Below are 16,856 nucleotides of genomic sequence, written 5' to 3'. Positions count from 1 at the left end.
CATCCATTGTTGCTAATCAAACCACCTAATCAACACCTTTATTTTTATCAGGCGTGACAGGTCTGTAAGGACAGGTGGGGTGGTAGTTCCACCTAAAAAACAACAACAACAAAAAAATCATTTGCCCCACAAGAGTTCCTTCTAATCCAAAAAGGGTAAAAAAGCAAAAACAACTGGACTTTTATTCGGTAGCTGAAGGTGTTTTGCTTCTCATCTAAGCAGCTTTATCAATTCAAAAAACAGAGAGTGGAGTTCCAGCTTTCAAAGCTGAGATGTCCTGTAAGCTGGATTCACATGTAGACTGTCCCCAGTCTCCTAACAATAGAGGCCCATTAGGGTCTTTGTTGGCCTGACTCACAAATGGGCCACTTTGTTCTGACTAGTGACTAGTGTTAGATATGTTCTAAAAAAAGAGATATATAAAGGCACAGAGGAAAACTTGCTGCCTATATCGGCTGTGTCAAGGCCTGCCATGTCATGAGCAGTTTACTGATGGCTGCTGCATGCTTACACATAAAGATAGCATTACACCCACAGAATCACTTGCTTGAACCAGGTAAAGCCACCCTCAGCTCACTACCGGTCCGTTTGCCACAGGGAAGGGAAAATTCAGACAGTTTACCATTTAAGGACGCTACAAAAGAACTAAAGTTTTATCTATTTATTCTAATAAGGCAGAGAATTAGTAAAAAGCCAGCACTGGGAAATCTGTATACAACATTTTAAGGATGAAGCCAGAAGCAGAAGCCCTGGACAAAGGAAGTGCCGACTTATACAGATCCTAGGCTCTGCCCATTCCAGAGGGCAGAGCACTGCCTCACGTGACATCAGTAGATTTTTTTTTATGTGTAGTCAGAAATGGCTTTAACTGATTCAAGCAAATGTTTCAGAGAGTGTAGTGTAACTTAATATGTAAACGTGCAGCAACAATAAACTATTCACGATATGGCAAGAGCTTGATACAGCTGATAAAGGCGATTGAGCAACTGGTTTTCCTCTATATCTCTTTAGTACTTACCTTTACTTTTGGGCATATCTAACATAGGCTTCCTTCACCCCCCTCTCAAACCATCTGTCTTCTTGGTCCAAACTATCTCAAGGATAAGGGACGCTCTTTTGGTCCTCAAAAGAGCGTCCCTTACCCTTGAGGTGTAGGTGAACAGCTGAGTCTTGTCCTGAAGATGTGGCTCTCCTGTGTTGACCCATGCGTCTGTGGAGAAGCTGTTTGGTTTCTCCAATATAGAGTTCTGGACAAAACACCCAAACACAAATCAGAGGTTGTTTTTTTTCATTCTGTCTATATATATGTTTACAAATGTCAAGGAGTTACAAGAATATGGGCAACAAGCAATGGAACAAGTTTATTTATCAAAGTTATTTATTGATCAAATGCCCATAACTTTATTCTTTCACTCACAAAAGCCCATGTTTAAAACAGCACAATATGACTGCCTGATATCAGACAGAAATGTCACATGTCATTAAACAACACCTGCCAACTCCATTGAAAGGGTAACCATGGTAAAACAGTTCACTTCAGGTTGTGGTTTATTCTGCTCTTTACATTTTAGGCCACAAGATGTCACCAGATGACTATACTGAATAGCTTTGAGCAATGAACCCTTTTTCGAAACAAGCTTAGGTGCTTCAGAAAGGCTTCATTTGGCCATCACTAGTTGTAAGTTGCCTGACCACATGATTTGTAAGTGAAAGCAAGCACCATGATGAGTTAAAAAATATACACCTGACTGTCACTTACTACGACACTAAATTTTACCTCAGAATTTGTAAATAAAAAAATGACAGCATTAAAAACATTTTAGTGTTGGCTAATGTTATCTAGCTGTGTTGGCCTTCATAAATTGGGTTGACTCTAAAGGTTAATTATGCATACAGACATGGGCAAAAATGTTATCCTTTTGAGGGTGGGCAATAAATTAAAACATACTGTATAACCCCTGAGCTACTGTTCTGTTGACTTTCACATTACACGTATAACTTATTTAGGTTTTTTTCACAGGAAATTGACCTCTCAGATCAATACAGACAAATCCTATAATGCTGTCAGTGATGTATCAAATCATCTCCGTACAGGTTGGATACCAAAGCAGACAGAGTTTTGACCTGATGTCAGAGCCTCCTGGGTGCTGTATCTGTCTGGATAAGTTCACCAGCCCTGCCCCCCTCCCTTGTGGACACGTCTTCTGCTTGGGCTGTATAGGAGAATACTGGAGGATACATGAGATCTGCCAGTGCCCTCTCTGCAACACAGTCTTCTCAGAAAGGCCGCAGTTGAAAACTAGCCAGACACTACAGACTCTAGATGAAGCAGTACCTCTAAGAGCTGGAGAGGTCCCTTGTGATTTCTGTCTAGTGAAACAAGCTGCAGTCAGGTCCTGCCTGACGTGCCTGGCCTCGTACTGCCCTGCTCATCTGGAGCCCCATTACCAGATGGAAGATCTTGGGCGCCATCAGCTGATCAGTGTGGTGAAGAACCTGGAGGACTCTGTGTGCAGGCTGCATGGGAGGCAGTTAGGAATGTTCTGCAGGAGCGATCAAACATGTATTTGCACAAAGTGTGCTCAGACAGACCACAGAGGACATCACGTTATTTCTATCAACAGGGAGGCAGCAAAAAAGAAGGTAAAGTTTTATAGCATAAATAAAAGATATGCCAGGGGGTGTTGCAATTGTTTAAAGTTGCCGGGTGGGAAATTTTCCCATCATGTCTTTATGCTTTCAAATTAAAGGTGGATTTTAGAAGTCTTTATAGGATACAATATATATATATATATATATAGACATACACATATATTTAGAGGAAAACTGGACATGACAAAGTTTCAAAAATGTTCTTGTTTTATCAAATTTATGTAAAAACAGTAAATTCAACACAACTACTTAACTTAAAGGGATAGCCCAGTCAACTTTGAAGTGATGTTCTAGTAGTTATCAGTAGTTATATAGTACCTTTGTCAGCCGTGACGTCAGTCATAAAAAAACAGAGTATAGCGAACGAGGTAAAAGTCTTTGTCCATGTTAGGCTAATGGTTAGCCGAACGAGTTCCTGATTTAAAACCTTTTTCAGTCTTAGAAGCAGCTCTTACATTAACTAATATTAGCATTGATCAGGTGAACTGATACATTCAGCAACCTCAGCCCCATCAGCTTGTACACAGTCTATCTAAAACCATAGCTAACCATTGGCCAATGTAGCATTCTTTTGCAGTGATGTGTAGTTTTTGTTGTTTTATAAGCCTGAAAAACAATAATAAACAAAAAGGTCGTCGTTAGGCTAGCCTGGACAAAGACTTGCTTTTTTCTCTACACTCTATGCTCAGTGTGTCATGATCAGTGGTGATGACGGAAAGGAACCCAGAGCGCAGACTCATTGTAAAACAATAGAAACTAATTTATTAAACTAAAGAAACAAACGAAAACCAAAAAGCTGACGTGGCAGCAAACAGACAAGAACTAAAATAAAGACATAAACAGAATAGAACTCTGAGGACAGGAACACGGCGTGAAGCAGCAAGCACAGAAACATCAAACTAACAACAAACATCAACAAACCTTAGACAATGGACCAGCGGAGTGTGGAAGACAATGACCGGGTTTTAAAGACTGAGGATAATTAGGTAAATGGAGACAGGTGACGTGATTACAAAGTGGGGACAGGTGTAGGTGTGGCCAGGAGATAAAGAGAGACTGAGGAGGAGCAAATGAAACATGAAACAAGAGACAAGACAGAAACCAAGCAAACATACAAACCAAACAAAAACAAAAACCATAACACAGAAAAAACCCAAATCACCACACAGTGGCTGATGTTAGGACTGATAAGGTGCCAACTATTAATAACTATTAGACAGCATGTTAATTCAAATTTGACTTTACTATCCCTTTAAATACATTTGAAGAGGAAGTGAAACTTTTATGAATGTGGCTCAAAGTTCTCATTGTCTATACAAAGGCATGAAGAGCCAAAAGTGGTGTAAAACTGTCAAGATTGCAACACATTTCATAGTTTAAACAATACAACAGCTAAAAGAGCTTTTCTTTTTCCTTGTGGTGGGTTGACTGCTTTCCCCCACACAGGGGATACTGAAACGCAGGCGAAGTAAACTTCAGCAAGAAATTCACAACAGGTGGAGTAAAGTTCATGAAATTAAGCTGTCTGAAGATCTCAGTGGAGAAAATCCACAAGCAGTGTGGACAGAAAATAAAAAGCTCATTGAACAGCTGGAAGGAGAAATCACTGAGCTGCAAGAGAAAAACACTGAACTGGAGCAACTTTCACAGACTGAAAACAACCTCCACTTCTTACAGGTTTGCACTGATGTACAAAGTCAAAAGACCAGTCAAAGGAAAAAAGACTATGTTTTATATATATATATATATATAAATGCAGCAGTACACTAATCTTTTCATTTTCTTCTGTTTCTGCAGAGATTCCAGCGCCCTTATTCATGATTGAAAACGCATCATGATGATCTGCCTTCATTCGCTGAACAAAGCTTTTTTCTATTTGGAAATCTTTACGAAAATGCACAACAATTGTCTTAACTATGTTTTTATTACAGTAATATGACATGAAAATGAGAATCATTTTAATTATATTGCTTAATAATCACTTGATATAAAAAAAATGAAGTGGTTGCCCTCCACACCTAAGACATTGTGTAATACTGTATCATAGAACAGAAGGGACAAACTAAACTCAGCCACTGTCAGGCATTTATTACTGTTTTTTTAAGTGTTCTGGAGCAAAAAAAAAAGTTACATAATAAAGACTTTACACCAAATAAGTTATACAGCTAGTTCAGAACAGCAACAAACAATGTCAAGAGATACAAGAATTGGTAAAGCTAAAGACTGTGAAGATGCTAGAGATGTTCAAATGTAATTTATGTCCGAATGTGTGATGTGATTAAGTTGAATAATTCTGTCTCTTTTTCTTTTTCTTTCATGATAAATAAAAACAATATCAAACCCACACTCTTATGCAGGAAGCATGATATAAATCAATGCTTTTATGTTTTCTCTTTCTTTTTTTTGTCTCAGAAATGACACATAAAACAGTATGAACTCTAAGCTTACTAGTCAAACAAGCTTCACATTGAGTTATATTATAAAACCACATTCTGTATCCAGACAAACCCTCTAGGCAAATTCATTATTTGATCTGTTGCCCAATATGCAACTCGCCCTGCAGTGTGCACAAAGATCATTTGACTGCTTAGCTGTGTGCCAGCCTCCATCTTTAAATAAAAGGAGCAGAAATGAAACCTAACTCAGAGAAGAGGAAATCCATAAGGAAGTACATGCACATTTACTTGGTGGAATAAAGAGAAAGAGACAGAAACGCCTGAGAGAAAGGGAAGGTCTGTGCAGCCAAAAGGTAAAGTTATATTCTACATGCAAAATTTCTGATTATATAAATGTTGTCAATGTTGATCTTTTAAACAAAGTTTTGACTGCCTCAGCATTTAAAGGGAACAATTTTTATTCCTAAATCTGGGTATACCTTGGTGACTCAACTCTCACACTCCAGGGCAAACGACACAAAAGGTGTGGCACCATTATAGGCTTAAAATGGAAGGTGTTTTAGTGCTTGGTTTGTTTTCAGGCTTGATAGAAAAAATGTCATGACTTGGATAAATTATATGATATTGCTCCCAAAAAGCACATCAGTTGTTAAATAGGAAATTCATAAAATTAAAAAATAAAATAAAAATAATAAATAATAAAAATAATTTTAGAAATATAATCTTTTCTGGAGTTTGAACATTTGCACCAGCATGAGGCTTTATTGTCTTTATGTCCCAGGTGACAACAGAAAACTTTATGACAAGCTCATTGCTTGATTAAAATATAAACCTGGGTACATGTTGTCCTTTGACATGTATTAATCAGGGTGTCTCAACTGTTTTCTTGACAACTTATCAGGTCATAATCTTTACACAGAAAGCACATTTATGTTGCATAATAACAAGTTGGTCACAAAAGCAAGCACCCTCAGAAAGAGGAAATTAAAACATAACTTTGTTGCAGAGTTCATATATGTCCATATATGGAGTGGCAGTGGCTCAGGAAGTAAGGGTTCGTTCTGTTGCCGGTTCGAGCCCTCGCTCCGTCAGTCTCAGCTGTTGTATCCTTCGGCAAAACATTTCACCTGCCTTGCCAAATGGTGGTGGTCGGTGGCGCCAGTGTGATGGCAGCCTCACTTCTGTCAGCCTGCCCCAGGGCAGCTGTGGCTACAATGTAGCTTACTGCCATCAGTGTATGAATGGGTGAATGATTGTAGTGTGAAGCACTTTAGGATTCTTGGACTAGATAAAACGCTATTCAAGTGCAAGCCATTTATCATTTAAGAAATTTGGGCACCCCCACTAATATTTCTTTTTTCTTAAGATTTGTGTATTGTTTTAACTTTGCAAAATTTCAGTGAAAAACAAAGAAAAATGTGGAATTTTGACTCCTTGCATTACTTATTTACTATTTGAGGCTACAATATGACTCATTCACAGCACACTCATTGCAAGGAAAAGCCAGGTGATGTATAGATGCTCAAGTATTGTCTAATTTTGGAGCTCAAATAAGATAAGATAAGGTAAGATACAATATAACACGATGACAACTGGTTCCAATCACACAACACAATGATAAGAAACAATAGATATACAATAAAAGACAAGTACAAAAAAATAAAAAATGCAAAGAGGTGGAAAAGACTTGATAACAATCCTGAAAAACGTGAATTAGCAAAACAGTACCAATTGCACTGAGTTTGTTATGAAGTAGCTATTGTAGTTGTTGAACTATAAAAACTCAATAATTAAAGTATAGGTACAAAAGATTAGGTAAACAGTAGTAAGGTGCACTTTTAACTGAAAACCTCTAAATTAAAAAGCAGTAGTTGTAGAGGTGCCTATATTGTTCTTCTCCCCTTATTTACCAACCCAATCAACAGAGGAGTTACGTAGCCCAGTGACCCGAGCAACAAAAGATTTCTTGAGTTTCTCAGTGAAGCAGCTCAGTGACAGCAGCCTTCCACTGAATGCACTCCTCTGTTGTATGAAGGCAGTGTAGAGAGGATGACTGGTGTTGTCCATTATAGCCCTCAGCCTGGATCTTAAGCTCCACTCCACCACTGCCTCCACAGAGTCCAAATGAATGCCCACCACCGAGCTATCCCACCTGATGATCCTGTTTAGTCACTTAGTGTCCCTCATCCTCATCCTGCCACCCCAACAAACCAAGACATAAAAGAGGACACTGGCGGCCTCTGTCTCTAAAACATCTGCAGAAGTTTTGTACAGATGGAAAAGGATGCCAGCCTCCTCACTAAAAACATTCTGCTCTGCCCTTTCCTGAAGAGAAACTTGGTATTAAGTGACTTTATTGTCCAACTGCAGCCCCAAGAACTTCTGCATTTGACAGAGCGCTGAGTTGTAGAAGAACTCTGCTATGTACAGGGTGATCAGGAGGGGGAAACACACAGTTCCCTGGGTTGCTCCGGGACTGCTGATTACTGCGGTGGAGACACTACGTCCCATGCTGACAAACTGTGGTCTCCCAGTTGGCTAGTCAGAAATACAGATCCCAATGTGTGGGTCAATATTCATGTTGATCAGTTTCTGTAGAAGTAGGATGGTCTGAATGGTGTTGAAAGCAATTGAAAATAAAAAAAAAAACATGATTCTCACAGCGCAGCTCCCACTGTCCAAGCATCCTCAACCCTCAGTCTCTCCCTGTAAGCGAACTGAAGATGGTCCTGTGCATGTAGAACATAGGGTTGTAAAAGATGCAGCACCAGAACTGATCCTTTAACCTAGACGGTGATGAAGGTCTTGCAGCCCAAAAGTATATTTGTATTTTTGGGCTCTAATGATTAGATTTGGAAATCAAATCTCATTGAAAAATACTTAAGCTACAGATAATGAAAGAAGGGCTTGTTGTAACAGTTCCACAGTTCCATGCCACATTCCCAGTAGTTTTCCACACCCATGCCACGCCCCCGAATTCCATGCCTCTGCAATCACTGCCATCAGCTTCACCTGTCTCAGTCACTACAAAAGCTCACCTCTCTCTGTCACTCATTGCCAGATTATTAAAAAGGTTTTGCCTAGTAGATGTCCAGCGTTCCTTCACAGTCCATGCCTGCCTTGATCACGACCCTTTGCCTGTTCCACGATTCTCGCCTCTCGCCTGCGGATACCTTCTTGGACTCTGCTCACCGGCCTTCGACCTCGCTTCCCCCTTTTGAACTACGCTCTCTGGTTTGTACTTCTCTGGATTTGGCTGTCTCTCTCTGACCTCCTGGCTTCGACCTCTCGCCTGTCCCCGGACTTTCCCACTAGCCTAAGCCCCGTCCTGAGAGGCCTGTCCTGCTCTCAATCTAAACCCTCGGTAGTCGAACCTGCTCCGAGGTTCCCTCCTTTCCATCTAGAGGGTCCCGTCCTGAAGGTTAGCATTCCTACTAGCTTAACAGCTACAATAAATATTTTAAAACTTTGCCTGTGTCCGCCTGTTCGGAGTCCTGTTTTGCCATGCCTTGTCACTTGTAGGAAATAATGATTTTTAGGCACAGCTCTAAATTCAAAATAAAATAAAAAAAATCTCAAAAATAAATAAAACACACAAGGTTTGAGACTAACACGAGCCACCTGAAGAGCATGCAAGTTGGCTCAGTTTCTTTATATTTCCCCTCTTAGTTTTAAGTTATACTTTTAGTTTCATTATTTGGTGCATTATGCTTCTCTGTAATTGCATTATTGTATGTTCACTTGAAACGGGTCTCTCTTAAAAATAAGACCTTTTGTTTCAATGAGATTGCCTTTATGATTAACAGTGAAATAAAGATAAATTAAAAAGCTGTGATGTTTACCAAAAAGTTATCACTAAATTCTGGTGCTTTATTGTTATAATTGTGTGAAAATTAAAAATAGACTGTAGTTTAAACTATGAAAAGAAATTAGCAAGTTGAAGGTTTTTGATTTTCTGAGATCAGTTAGTCTCAGTAAATGCTTACAACAGAAATTTTGAGTCCAAACTTTTGCATGTCAGTGAACTTGAAAAAATTGAAAAAAACACATGCTCATTTCTATGATATTGCTACTACTATTCAACAGCTAGGATATGAAACGTACTGTTTTGTAACACCCCATAGACAGCTTTGATGTAAATGGCATTAATACATGAATTTCTAGCAGCCTGATTAATATTCAGATTGTTATTTAAAGGACATTAACTCACCTGTGATGTTTTCTAAGTCATCTTGTTGTCTTGTTTTTAACCAGACATGGCCTCCACCTCTGAACCACCCAATGACTGCTCCATGGAGAAGCATCTGACCTGCTCAATCTGCATGGAAACGTTTACAGATCCTGTCACTACACCTTGTGGTCATTCCTTCTGTAAGAAATGCTTAGACATCAGTATGTTTATGAATAGCATGTGTCCTCTTTGCAAAAAGTATTTGAACAAAACCCCTGATGCAAATATTGTACTGAGAGACATTGTCCAACAGATGAAAACACAGAAAAAAAATGCTAATGAAAAGTACTCTGGAGCGGCTGGAGAAATAGCTTGTGAAGTTTGCATCAAACCAAAGCTAAAGGCTAAGAAGTCCTGCCTTATGTGTCCTGCTTCATATTGTTCCATCCATCTGGAGAGTCATTATTCATCTGCAAGGTTTAAAGGTCACAAGCTAGTGGAACCTGTGGAAAACCTGGATACAAGAGCCTGTCTGACACATGGACGCCCTCTTGAGCTGTACAGCAGGAAGCAGCAGAGGTGTATTTGTGTTCAATGTATGGGAGAAGGTGAGGAGGGAGTTGTGACTACTGAAAATGAATGGATCAAGAAGAAGGTGAAGTATGCAGTATGCTGAACAAATGCACAATGAGGACAATAAAAAGGACATGACTGAGGCAAAGGTTTAGATAACCAAAGAGAATATTTTAATGTTTGCTTTTTGTCTTCTTCAGGGTCACCTTGAAAACACAAGGACAGTGTTGCAACAGAAAATTACAATGAGAAAAACAAAGATGGATGAAATTAATACAGCTCTCAAGGGTTGCAAGGTGAGAAGTGAATGAAAACCCAATCAGACCAGTCTCTCAAACTCAAAAACACCAAGAACAACAAAACCCCACCAAATGATAGTGTTCACAAGGTTCAAAGCTGAAATTTTTGTGGGTACTTTAAAATCAAATCACAATACAATATGTAAGACAGGGATAAAATGTCAAGATAATGTTTTATGGTTATTTTTTTATGTAACTGATGTTCTGTGTTACATGTCTTTTTTTGTAAATAAGGCTACCTGTTTAAATAAAAGTAAATTAAAAAAATAGGTGATATAGCAGTCCCACAATTATTTTTACCCATTTTCAGGACCAGCTTGAGAATGAGTGGTGGGACATTGAGGCTGTTTTTACAGCTGTTCTTGCCATTTTGGAGGCAGCCCAGGCGAGTGTGCTGAAGCCTCTAGAAGACAGAAAAAAGTTACTGGAAAAAGAAGCAAAAGCCCTCAAAAAAGAGTTGAAAGCAGAAATCACCAAACTTGAGACAACGATCTCTAAACTGGTTCATATATCTACTCTTGAGGATCACATCCTTTTCCTACAAGTGAGAAAAAAAATAACATCTCCAAAGTTCTTACCTTTGAGTTTCTTACATTTATGTTAAATAATGTTTTATGAAGAAAATTATTATTTTTTCATCTACAGTGTCCAGAGAAGTTATCTTTTGGTTTATTCCCTTTTATCTTTGTGTTTTTCAGAAGTACCCAACACTTTCCCTCCAGGATGAAATGAAAAACTGGGCAGATGTGGAACTTGACACATCACTGACTTTTGGCATCATGAGAGAAACCACAACAACAATGATTGAAAAAATTCAACAGGAGCTGGAGAAGCTAGCTTTCATTGGTAAGAGTTAACTTCAAGACAGAAAAAGTCAAAGATTAAAATATTTATTTAGCTCATCAAAATCTTTTCATCTTTTCATAGAAATCAAAAGACTCCCAAAGTTTCTAGGTGGGTGGTTTATATTTTATTTCCCCCCGACATTATCTGTTAAAATCAGAGTTTAGCTCATAAACTGTTTATACTTTGGCATTGACAGTGGATGTAAAGCTGAATCCAAACACCGCACACCAGCGCCTTGTTCTTTCCGATGATTGGAAGGAAGTAAGAGATGGAGGAAAGAACCAGGAAGTAGCTGATTCTCCTGAGAGGTTTGACCTGTTTGGCAGTGTCCTGGGACTCAACAGCTTGACCCCTGGGAGGTCATACTGGGAGATGGAGGTCGGGAGCAAGACTGGGTGGGATCTGGGTGTGACTAGAGGTGGAGCCAAGCGCAAAGGAAAACTCACGCTGAGCCCAGGCGAAGGCTACTGGGTTTTGGTTCATTATGAAGAGGAAAAGTACGCAGCCATGACAGAACCACCTGTTCGCCTTTCCCTTAAAAAGAAACCTGAGAAGGTGGGGGTGTTTGTGGATTATGAGGAAGGTCTTGTTTCCTTCTATGATGTAAAGACCCAGTCTCATATCTACACATTCAAAGATTGTGTATTTAAAGGTGATCTTTACCCATATTTCAGCCCACACATGGTACAGGATGAGAAGAACTCTGAGCCTTTGGTTATTTTTGCTGAGAAGAATTGTGAAATGGTTGAAGTATAGAGAAAGTAAAGTTGTCAGAAATGTGGCTATAAATAATACAAACTATAAATAAACAGAAAATACTAAAATCAAAGGATATGTCAAAACTTAAATTAAAAATATTCCAAAGTATTTGTACCATTTAGAGAGTGTAATAGTACACTAAAGGTGTCATAATCAGTATAATACCACGAAACAATATTAGTACAATATAATTTCTTAGTAGAAAAAAAACTGCACTGTCCCATATCACTGTATACCATTTTATATTTATTGCAGCAGAATAATACCAGCAGCAAAAGTAAATTTTCTATGTGCATTTATCATCTTTTACACTTTCATTTAGTTTTAAATGTAAATTTTTTAATTCACTATGGCAGTTGCTTTTGTAATTTGACTTAAAGCAACAGTTCAAATCTTTGGGAGTGGGTTTCTGTTGAAAGGTTATGTATCAAAAATACCTGATGTCAACAGCTCTTTGATCAACTTGAGCCTGGAAAAACATGCGTAGAATAATTTTACCAGACTAAAGAAGTAACAGCTAGTCTGAGCGAGGCCAAAACTAAAGTGGATTGCTGCCATATTAAAAGAACTCAAATATCTAAAGCAATTTATAATGGTTTATGCAAACATTATTTTAAAAACCTTTACACTCACAATAATTCTACATTTTACATTTATTTCCAATAAAATCTATGGTAATTTGGAAGTGCAAGCAGCTAGCTGTAGCACTTCTGGTGCAGTGAGGGACACTTATACCAGCAATTTCATATTTTTGCTAGAAAAAAAAAAATCGGAAACTGTTGGCAGTGTAAAAATTTAAAAAACAATGTTCTCTACAATCCTTATGAAATGTTTAAGATAAGAGTTGTTTTACTTAGGTCTTGCCCTTTCTCAGACTAGCCATTGGCTCATTATTCTGGTCAATACTATACTAATACTGTAGATCTTTATACTATATCAATACTATAAAGATCTATTGCCCTCTATTTCCCTTTCAAAAAGCTTCTATAAGTGGTAAAATATTAATTATGTAACTTGGCTATAAATAAATTGTATGTACATTTTTTTCATCTCAAAATCTTTGTCAGATCTGTCCTTTTTTTCAAATGAATAAAGAGTTGTTTTTAAAAACAAAGTCATTTTTGACTTTTTATTTTTTCTGAATTACTTCTTTGACCTCGATCTTTCACGTGTCTGGTGTATCAAATAAATGGTCTAATGGCTTGCCATACCCAAAGGGGCTAAAGACCAAGATATCGGATGGCGGGTTTTTTTTTCTCTCTCTCTGTCTGAATCTCAGTTTTGCGCCTGAAACGAAACAGAAAGTTCAGTAGTCCTTCACAAACATCCCAGCTGCAGAGAAGACCGTTACAGCGCCAACAGCACCGGAGGAGACTAAAAGGTAAGAGAAGCCCGACTAATGTTGTTCTTTTTGTTGTTGTTCTTTTTCAGCTGAATGTGAGAGAGAAAATTAAACCATCAGCCTGATTAGAGCATTCAGATAATGTTGGTTTTAGTTCAAATCAGCATCAGTTTGAGGTTACTTCACTTTATTCTAAGGAAAATTATCAAGAGTTTATTCTGCCAAATAGAAAGTGGTTTATTTTGTTAATTTGCATGATGGAACTGTTGGAAGGGTTTTACTGAGGAGTTTTTAAACCAAGTATTTTTATGAAACTCCCTTTGTAGTCATTATGTAACAAATGCCAGACAGAATTTATTTATTTTTTGCTATGTGTGTCTATGTGTGTTGTTTACCTGTACTGTTAGCAAAATATGTCATGATTGTGGGGGAAAATGAACTGCAGAGTTTAACAATCGGTCAGGATCGTGTGTTAAGTTGTTCTTGCAAAGAACTTCTTAGAATAATGTGTTTGTGAGTGATAAGACAATTCCTGGGAAAACAGTGTGTTTGTTAAATTTTGATCAAGCTGCATCCTGGAAGTGGTTTCCTGTAAGTGATGTAGGAATTATGTAAACTTCTGACCAACCACCAACTGGTCAGAAGTATGGAATAGACACCAATGTCTGTTTAAATACGCCCAGTTTCAAAGATACTTCGGGATCCTTTGTGGAATTTGTGATGACGATAAGATGTGACAATTAAAGAAACCCCTTGTTCTGGCACTAAGGATCTCCACCTATGTTTCGGTGTAAGAACTGCCATTATATCCTGCACGGTTCACTGAACAGATTTGAATGAAAGTTTCAGAAGTAACTTTTAGATGCACACAGTTACCTTTTTGGAGTCAACAGGATTTTAAGATTGCTGCCACAGTCAACTGACCTTAAAAAACACAAAAAATGCCTGCTATTCAGTCTATTTTAAAAAGGTTGAGCTAAGAATTGGTATGATTATAGTTCAGACTAATCCCCAAATTATACTCTGAGCACTACCTGATTGTGTGAGATTTGTATTTAGGACTTTGACATTAACTATTGTAGTCAACTGTGTCTGTTTGTTAGCAGAATATCTCGTGAACTACTGGACGGATTTTATAAAACTTTCAGGAAATAATCATTGGATGTACCTCTACAACTGATTGCCATTTGGAGTCAGTCCAATTGAAGATGGCCACCTCAGCCAGCTGACTTTAGCAGACACAAAAATTGCTATATTTCCGTCAGTTTTACTAATATTGCACATAATTAGATGTAGCTATAGCTAAGACTGAGTCCCAACACCAAGTGCTACACTTAACACAAAATCTTTCCTTAAAACATAAGGATTAACAGTTAAACTTGTTTGTGTGTTAGCAAGATATCTCATTATTCACAGAACAGATTTTATTGAAACGTTTTGAAAGTGACTATAGGATGCACATCTACAACTGAGTACCTTTTGGATTGAATCTAATTCAAGATGGCCACCACACCTAACTGACATTAGCCAACACAAACAAATGGTTAAAACTCAGCCAATTTAACAAATGCTAAGTTAAAAAATTGATAATTTGGAAGTAGCTGAGAGTTATCCTCAATACATACTGTGTGCATGATATCTTGTGATTGGTTTGACCAAAACAGCTATGTATTAAGTAGCATTCCTATTGAAGAATAATTCATAGCTCTTCATTGGACGATGGCCTCTTTTTGTTCACTCTCTGCTAAGATGACTCAACACTTCTTTGAATAATGTTGAGGTTCAAACTCTTGGGAGGTCAATCCAAGACTGAGAGTGTTTCATTATTAGCTTTTCTATCTGACTGTGCTTTTACTACATGGAAAATGTGTTAGGAATTAAGCTGATAATGACACGAGTTTTAAATTTACCTTTTGACAATTATCTCTATTATTTTTATTTATTTTGCATCATAGATCAAATATTGCGTCCCACTTTTATGTTTAGAATTTCATCCAATTTGACCCCCAACAACACCGAATGCTGTCTCAAACCATAACAGAGTCTCATCTGTGTTTTAGAGACAAAATGTAAATAATAATTATAATAAATTTAAAACACTGTCACGCTGAGCTGGACACATTTACATTTTCTCGTATATCTTTATAAATACTGTCAACAACTTGAAGCAGGAATTTCAAATTTAAATTCATCCCACTATAAGAATCTCTGGATTTTGATGTCTTTTCTTTCCACTTTTTCCATAAATAATGTTTTACGTCATCTCTCCAGCCTTTCACTGAGATCATTTCTGATGAGGCTTTGACAAACACTCAGTGGATCAACAGAAAGAAGTCGCTATCAGGGCCTATTTCAAATCTTTGCGGGATTTTCAGATACTGTTCTGGAGATAGCTTCATGCCTTTTTTCTGTTCATATTAAGTTTTATGAAATAATTTTTGAGGAAAAACTGCACATCTAGCATATGTATTGGCAGTTTGTGGATCTGGGATTTACCACTGTGGTGTCAATTTAACATTTTACGAATGATAGACTGATTTGTCTTTGCCATTTTTTGAAGATTCAACTAATGAAACATTGTTTTTAATATTTTCTTTCCTGGTTCATCCCTTGAGTTAGGTGGACTTATTATGCTTAAAAGATTTGTGGGATGGCTTAAAAACAAATAAAAAATGAATATGTGAGGTATGTTGGATGGACTAAAAATGAGGAAAATACGGTCAATATTCAAAGAAGAATTGTAAAGTATTTTCAGAAAGCCAGGAGAACTATTAATCAACTACACTTTACAACAATTTAAAGAAAGCCTGGGTTTGTGGGAGTCAGGTGCAAAAGATAGGTCACTCAAGTACTTGTATTACAGGAATTAACAATACTTTGTTGTTGTTGTTTTTTTTTTTGTGAAACAACAGTTCAAAACTTGACAAAAGAGAATTATTAAAAACAACATAAAACTGTTTTTGCATGTGAAAGGCTGGAAACATTTGAACAATTAAACTAGTTTACCACACTGGAATCAAAAGTCCAAACTATCTGCTACTGATGGGGCTAGTTAAGGTTCTTGCACAAAAAAGTACAGTGTAATCAGTATGAAGTGCAAGTAAGAGGTACAGCATTTACACAGTTGTCTTTTACAAACAGCAGATATGAGTCTCCAGGTTTGCCCCTACTGTGGCTGGTCCAAAATGACGAGCTACCGGGGCCTAAGGATCCACCAGGGTAAGATGGGATGCACACCAGCCGGTATGAGGATCACACAGCCTGAACAGCAGAACCTGTGGGGCTTTGAGGGACATTTAAATGTTAAAATGGACCTCAAGCTGGATGACCGTGAGAGTGACCTCAAGCTGGATGACCGTGAGAGTGACCTCAAGCTGGATGACCTCTCTTCTGTCAAGACTGGTAGGCTTTTCAAAATTATTAGTTCCTTTATTAATCCAAGAATGAATTTATGACTTGGTTCTTAACTTATATCTTGAGCAGAAAGCAGAGACTACTATTCAGATGTGAGTCTACAAGTGACGTGCGGTCAGGTTCATGGTTGGTGAGGCACTGACTCCATTAGAGTCAGATTTACAAATATATAAACCCAAAAGGGCAGCCTATTCAATTGGCTGCTGGTTATTTCATATATCATCAGCGTTCTTCACACACACACACACTCTCTCTGTCTCTCTCTCACTCACTCTCACACACGCGCACACACGTACAGTCCTGCTCACCATTATTGGCACCCATGAAGTTTAAGTACATATAATGGAATATTTACTGAAGGAAATTCATCAAGTGAAACAACATTTTATTGCTGATAGCTTGTG

General features: G+C 37.9%; 2 protein-coding genes across 6 annotated transcripts in view; both read left to right on the top strand.

The window, feature by feature from the left end:
- The first annotated feature begins 5,214 nt into the window (after positions 1-5,214).
- LOC108245284 (E3 ubiquitin-protein ligase TRIM39) lies at positions 5,215-12,810 on the top strand. 5 transcript variants are annotated; one of them, XM_017432045.3, is made up of 7 exons: positions 5,218-5,401; positions 9,303-9,874; positions 9,993-10,088; positions 10,402-10,635; positions 10,790-10,937; positions 11,019-11,045; positions 11,134-12,542. In XM_017432045.3, the coding sequence occupies exons 2-7, from the start codon at positions 9,305-9,307 to the stop codon at positions 11,691-11,693; spliced, it is 1,635 nt and encodes a 544-aa protein (XP_017287534.1). In that variant the 5' UTR covers positions 5,218-5,401; positions 9,303-9,304; the 3' UTR covers positions 11,694-12,542. The 5 variants fall into 5 exon arrangements, with proteins under 5 accessions (XP_017287537.1, XP_017287534.1, XP_017287536.1 ...); XM_017432047.3 differs by lacking the exon at positions 5,218-5,401 and adding an exon at positions 5,437-8,282; XM_017432046.3 differs by lacking the exon at positions 5,218-5,401 and adding an exon at positions 8,313-8,469.
- A 184-nt stretch (positions 12,811-12,994) lies between these two features.
- The window catches only part of LOC108245263, a 20,802-nt gene continuing 16,940 nt past the window's right edge, over positions 12,995-16,856 (top strand). The window contains exons 1-2 of the mRNA XM_037976650.1: positions 12,995-13,077; positions 16,180-16,440. Coding sequence (XP_037832578.1) covers positions 16,185-16,440 — 256 coding nt within the window. The 5' untranslated portion in view covers positions 12,995-13,077; positions 16,180-16,184. The remainder of the gene's footprint in view (positions 13,078-16,179; positions 16,441-16,856) is intronic.

The sequence above is a fragment of the Kryptolebias marmoratus genome, linkage group LG7 (assembly GCF_001649575.2).
Source record: "Kryptolebias marmoratus isolate JLee-2015 linkage group LG7, ASM164957v2, whole genome shotgun sequence".
In the NCBI taxonomy this organism is placed as follows: domain Eukaryota; kingdom Metazoa; phylum Chordata; class Actinopteri; order Cyprinodontiformes; family Rivulidae; genus Kryptolebias; species Kryptolebias marmoratus.
This window is presented reverse-complemented; position numbering and strand designations above follow the sequence as displayed.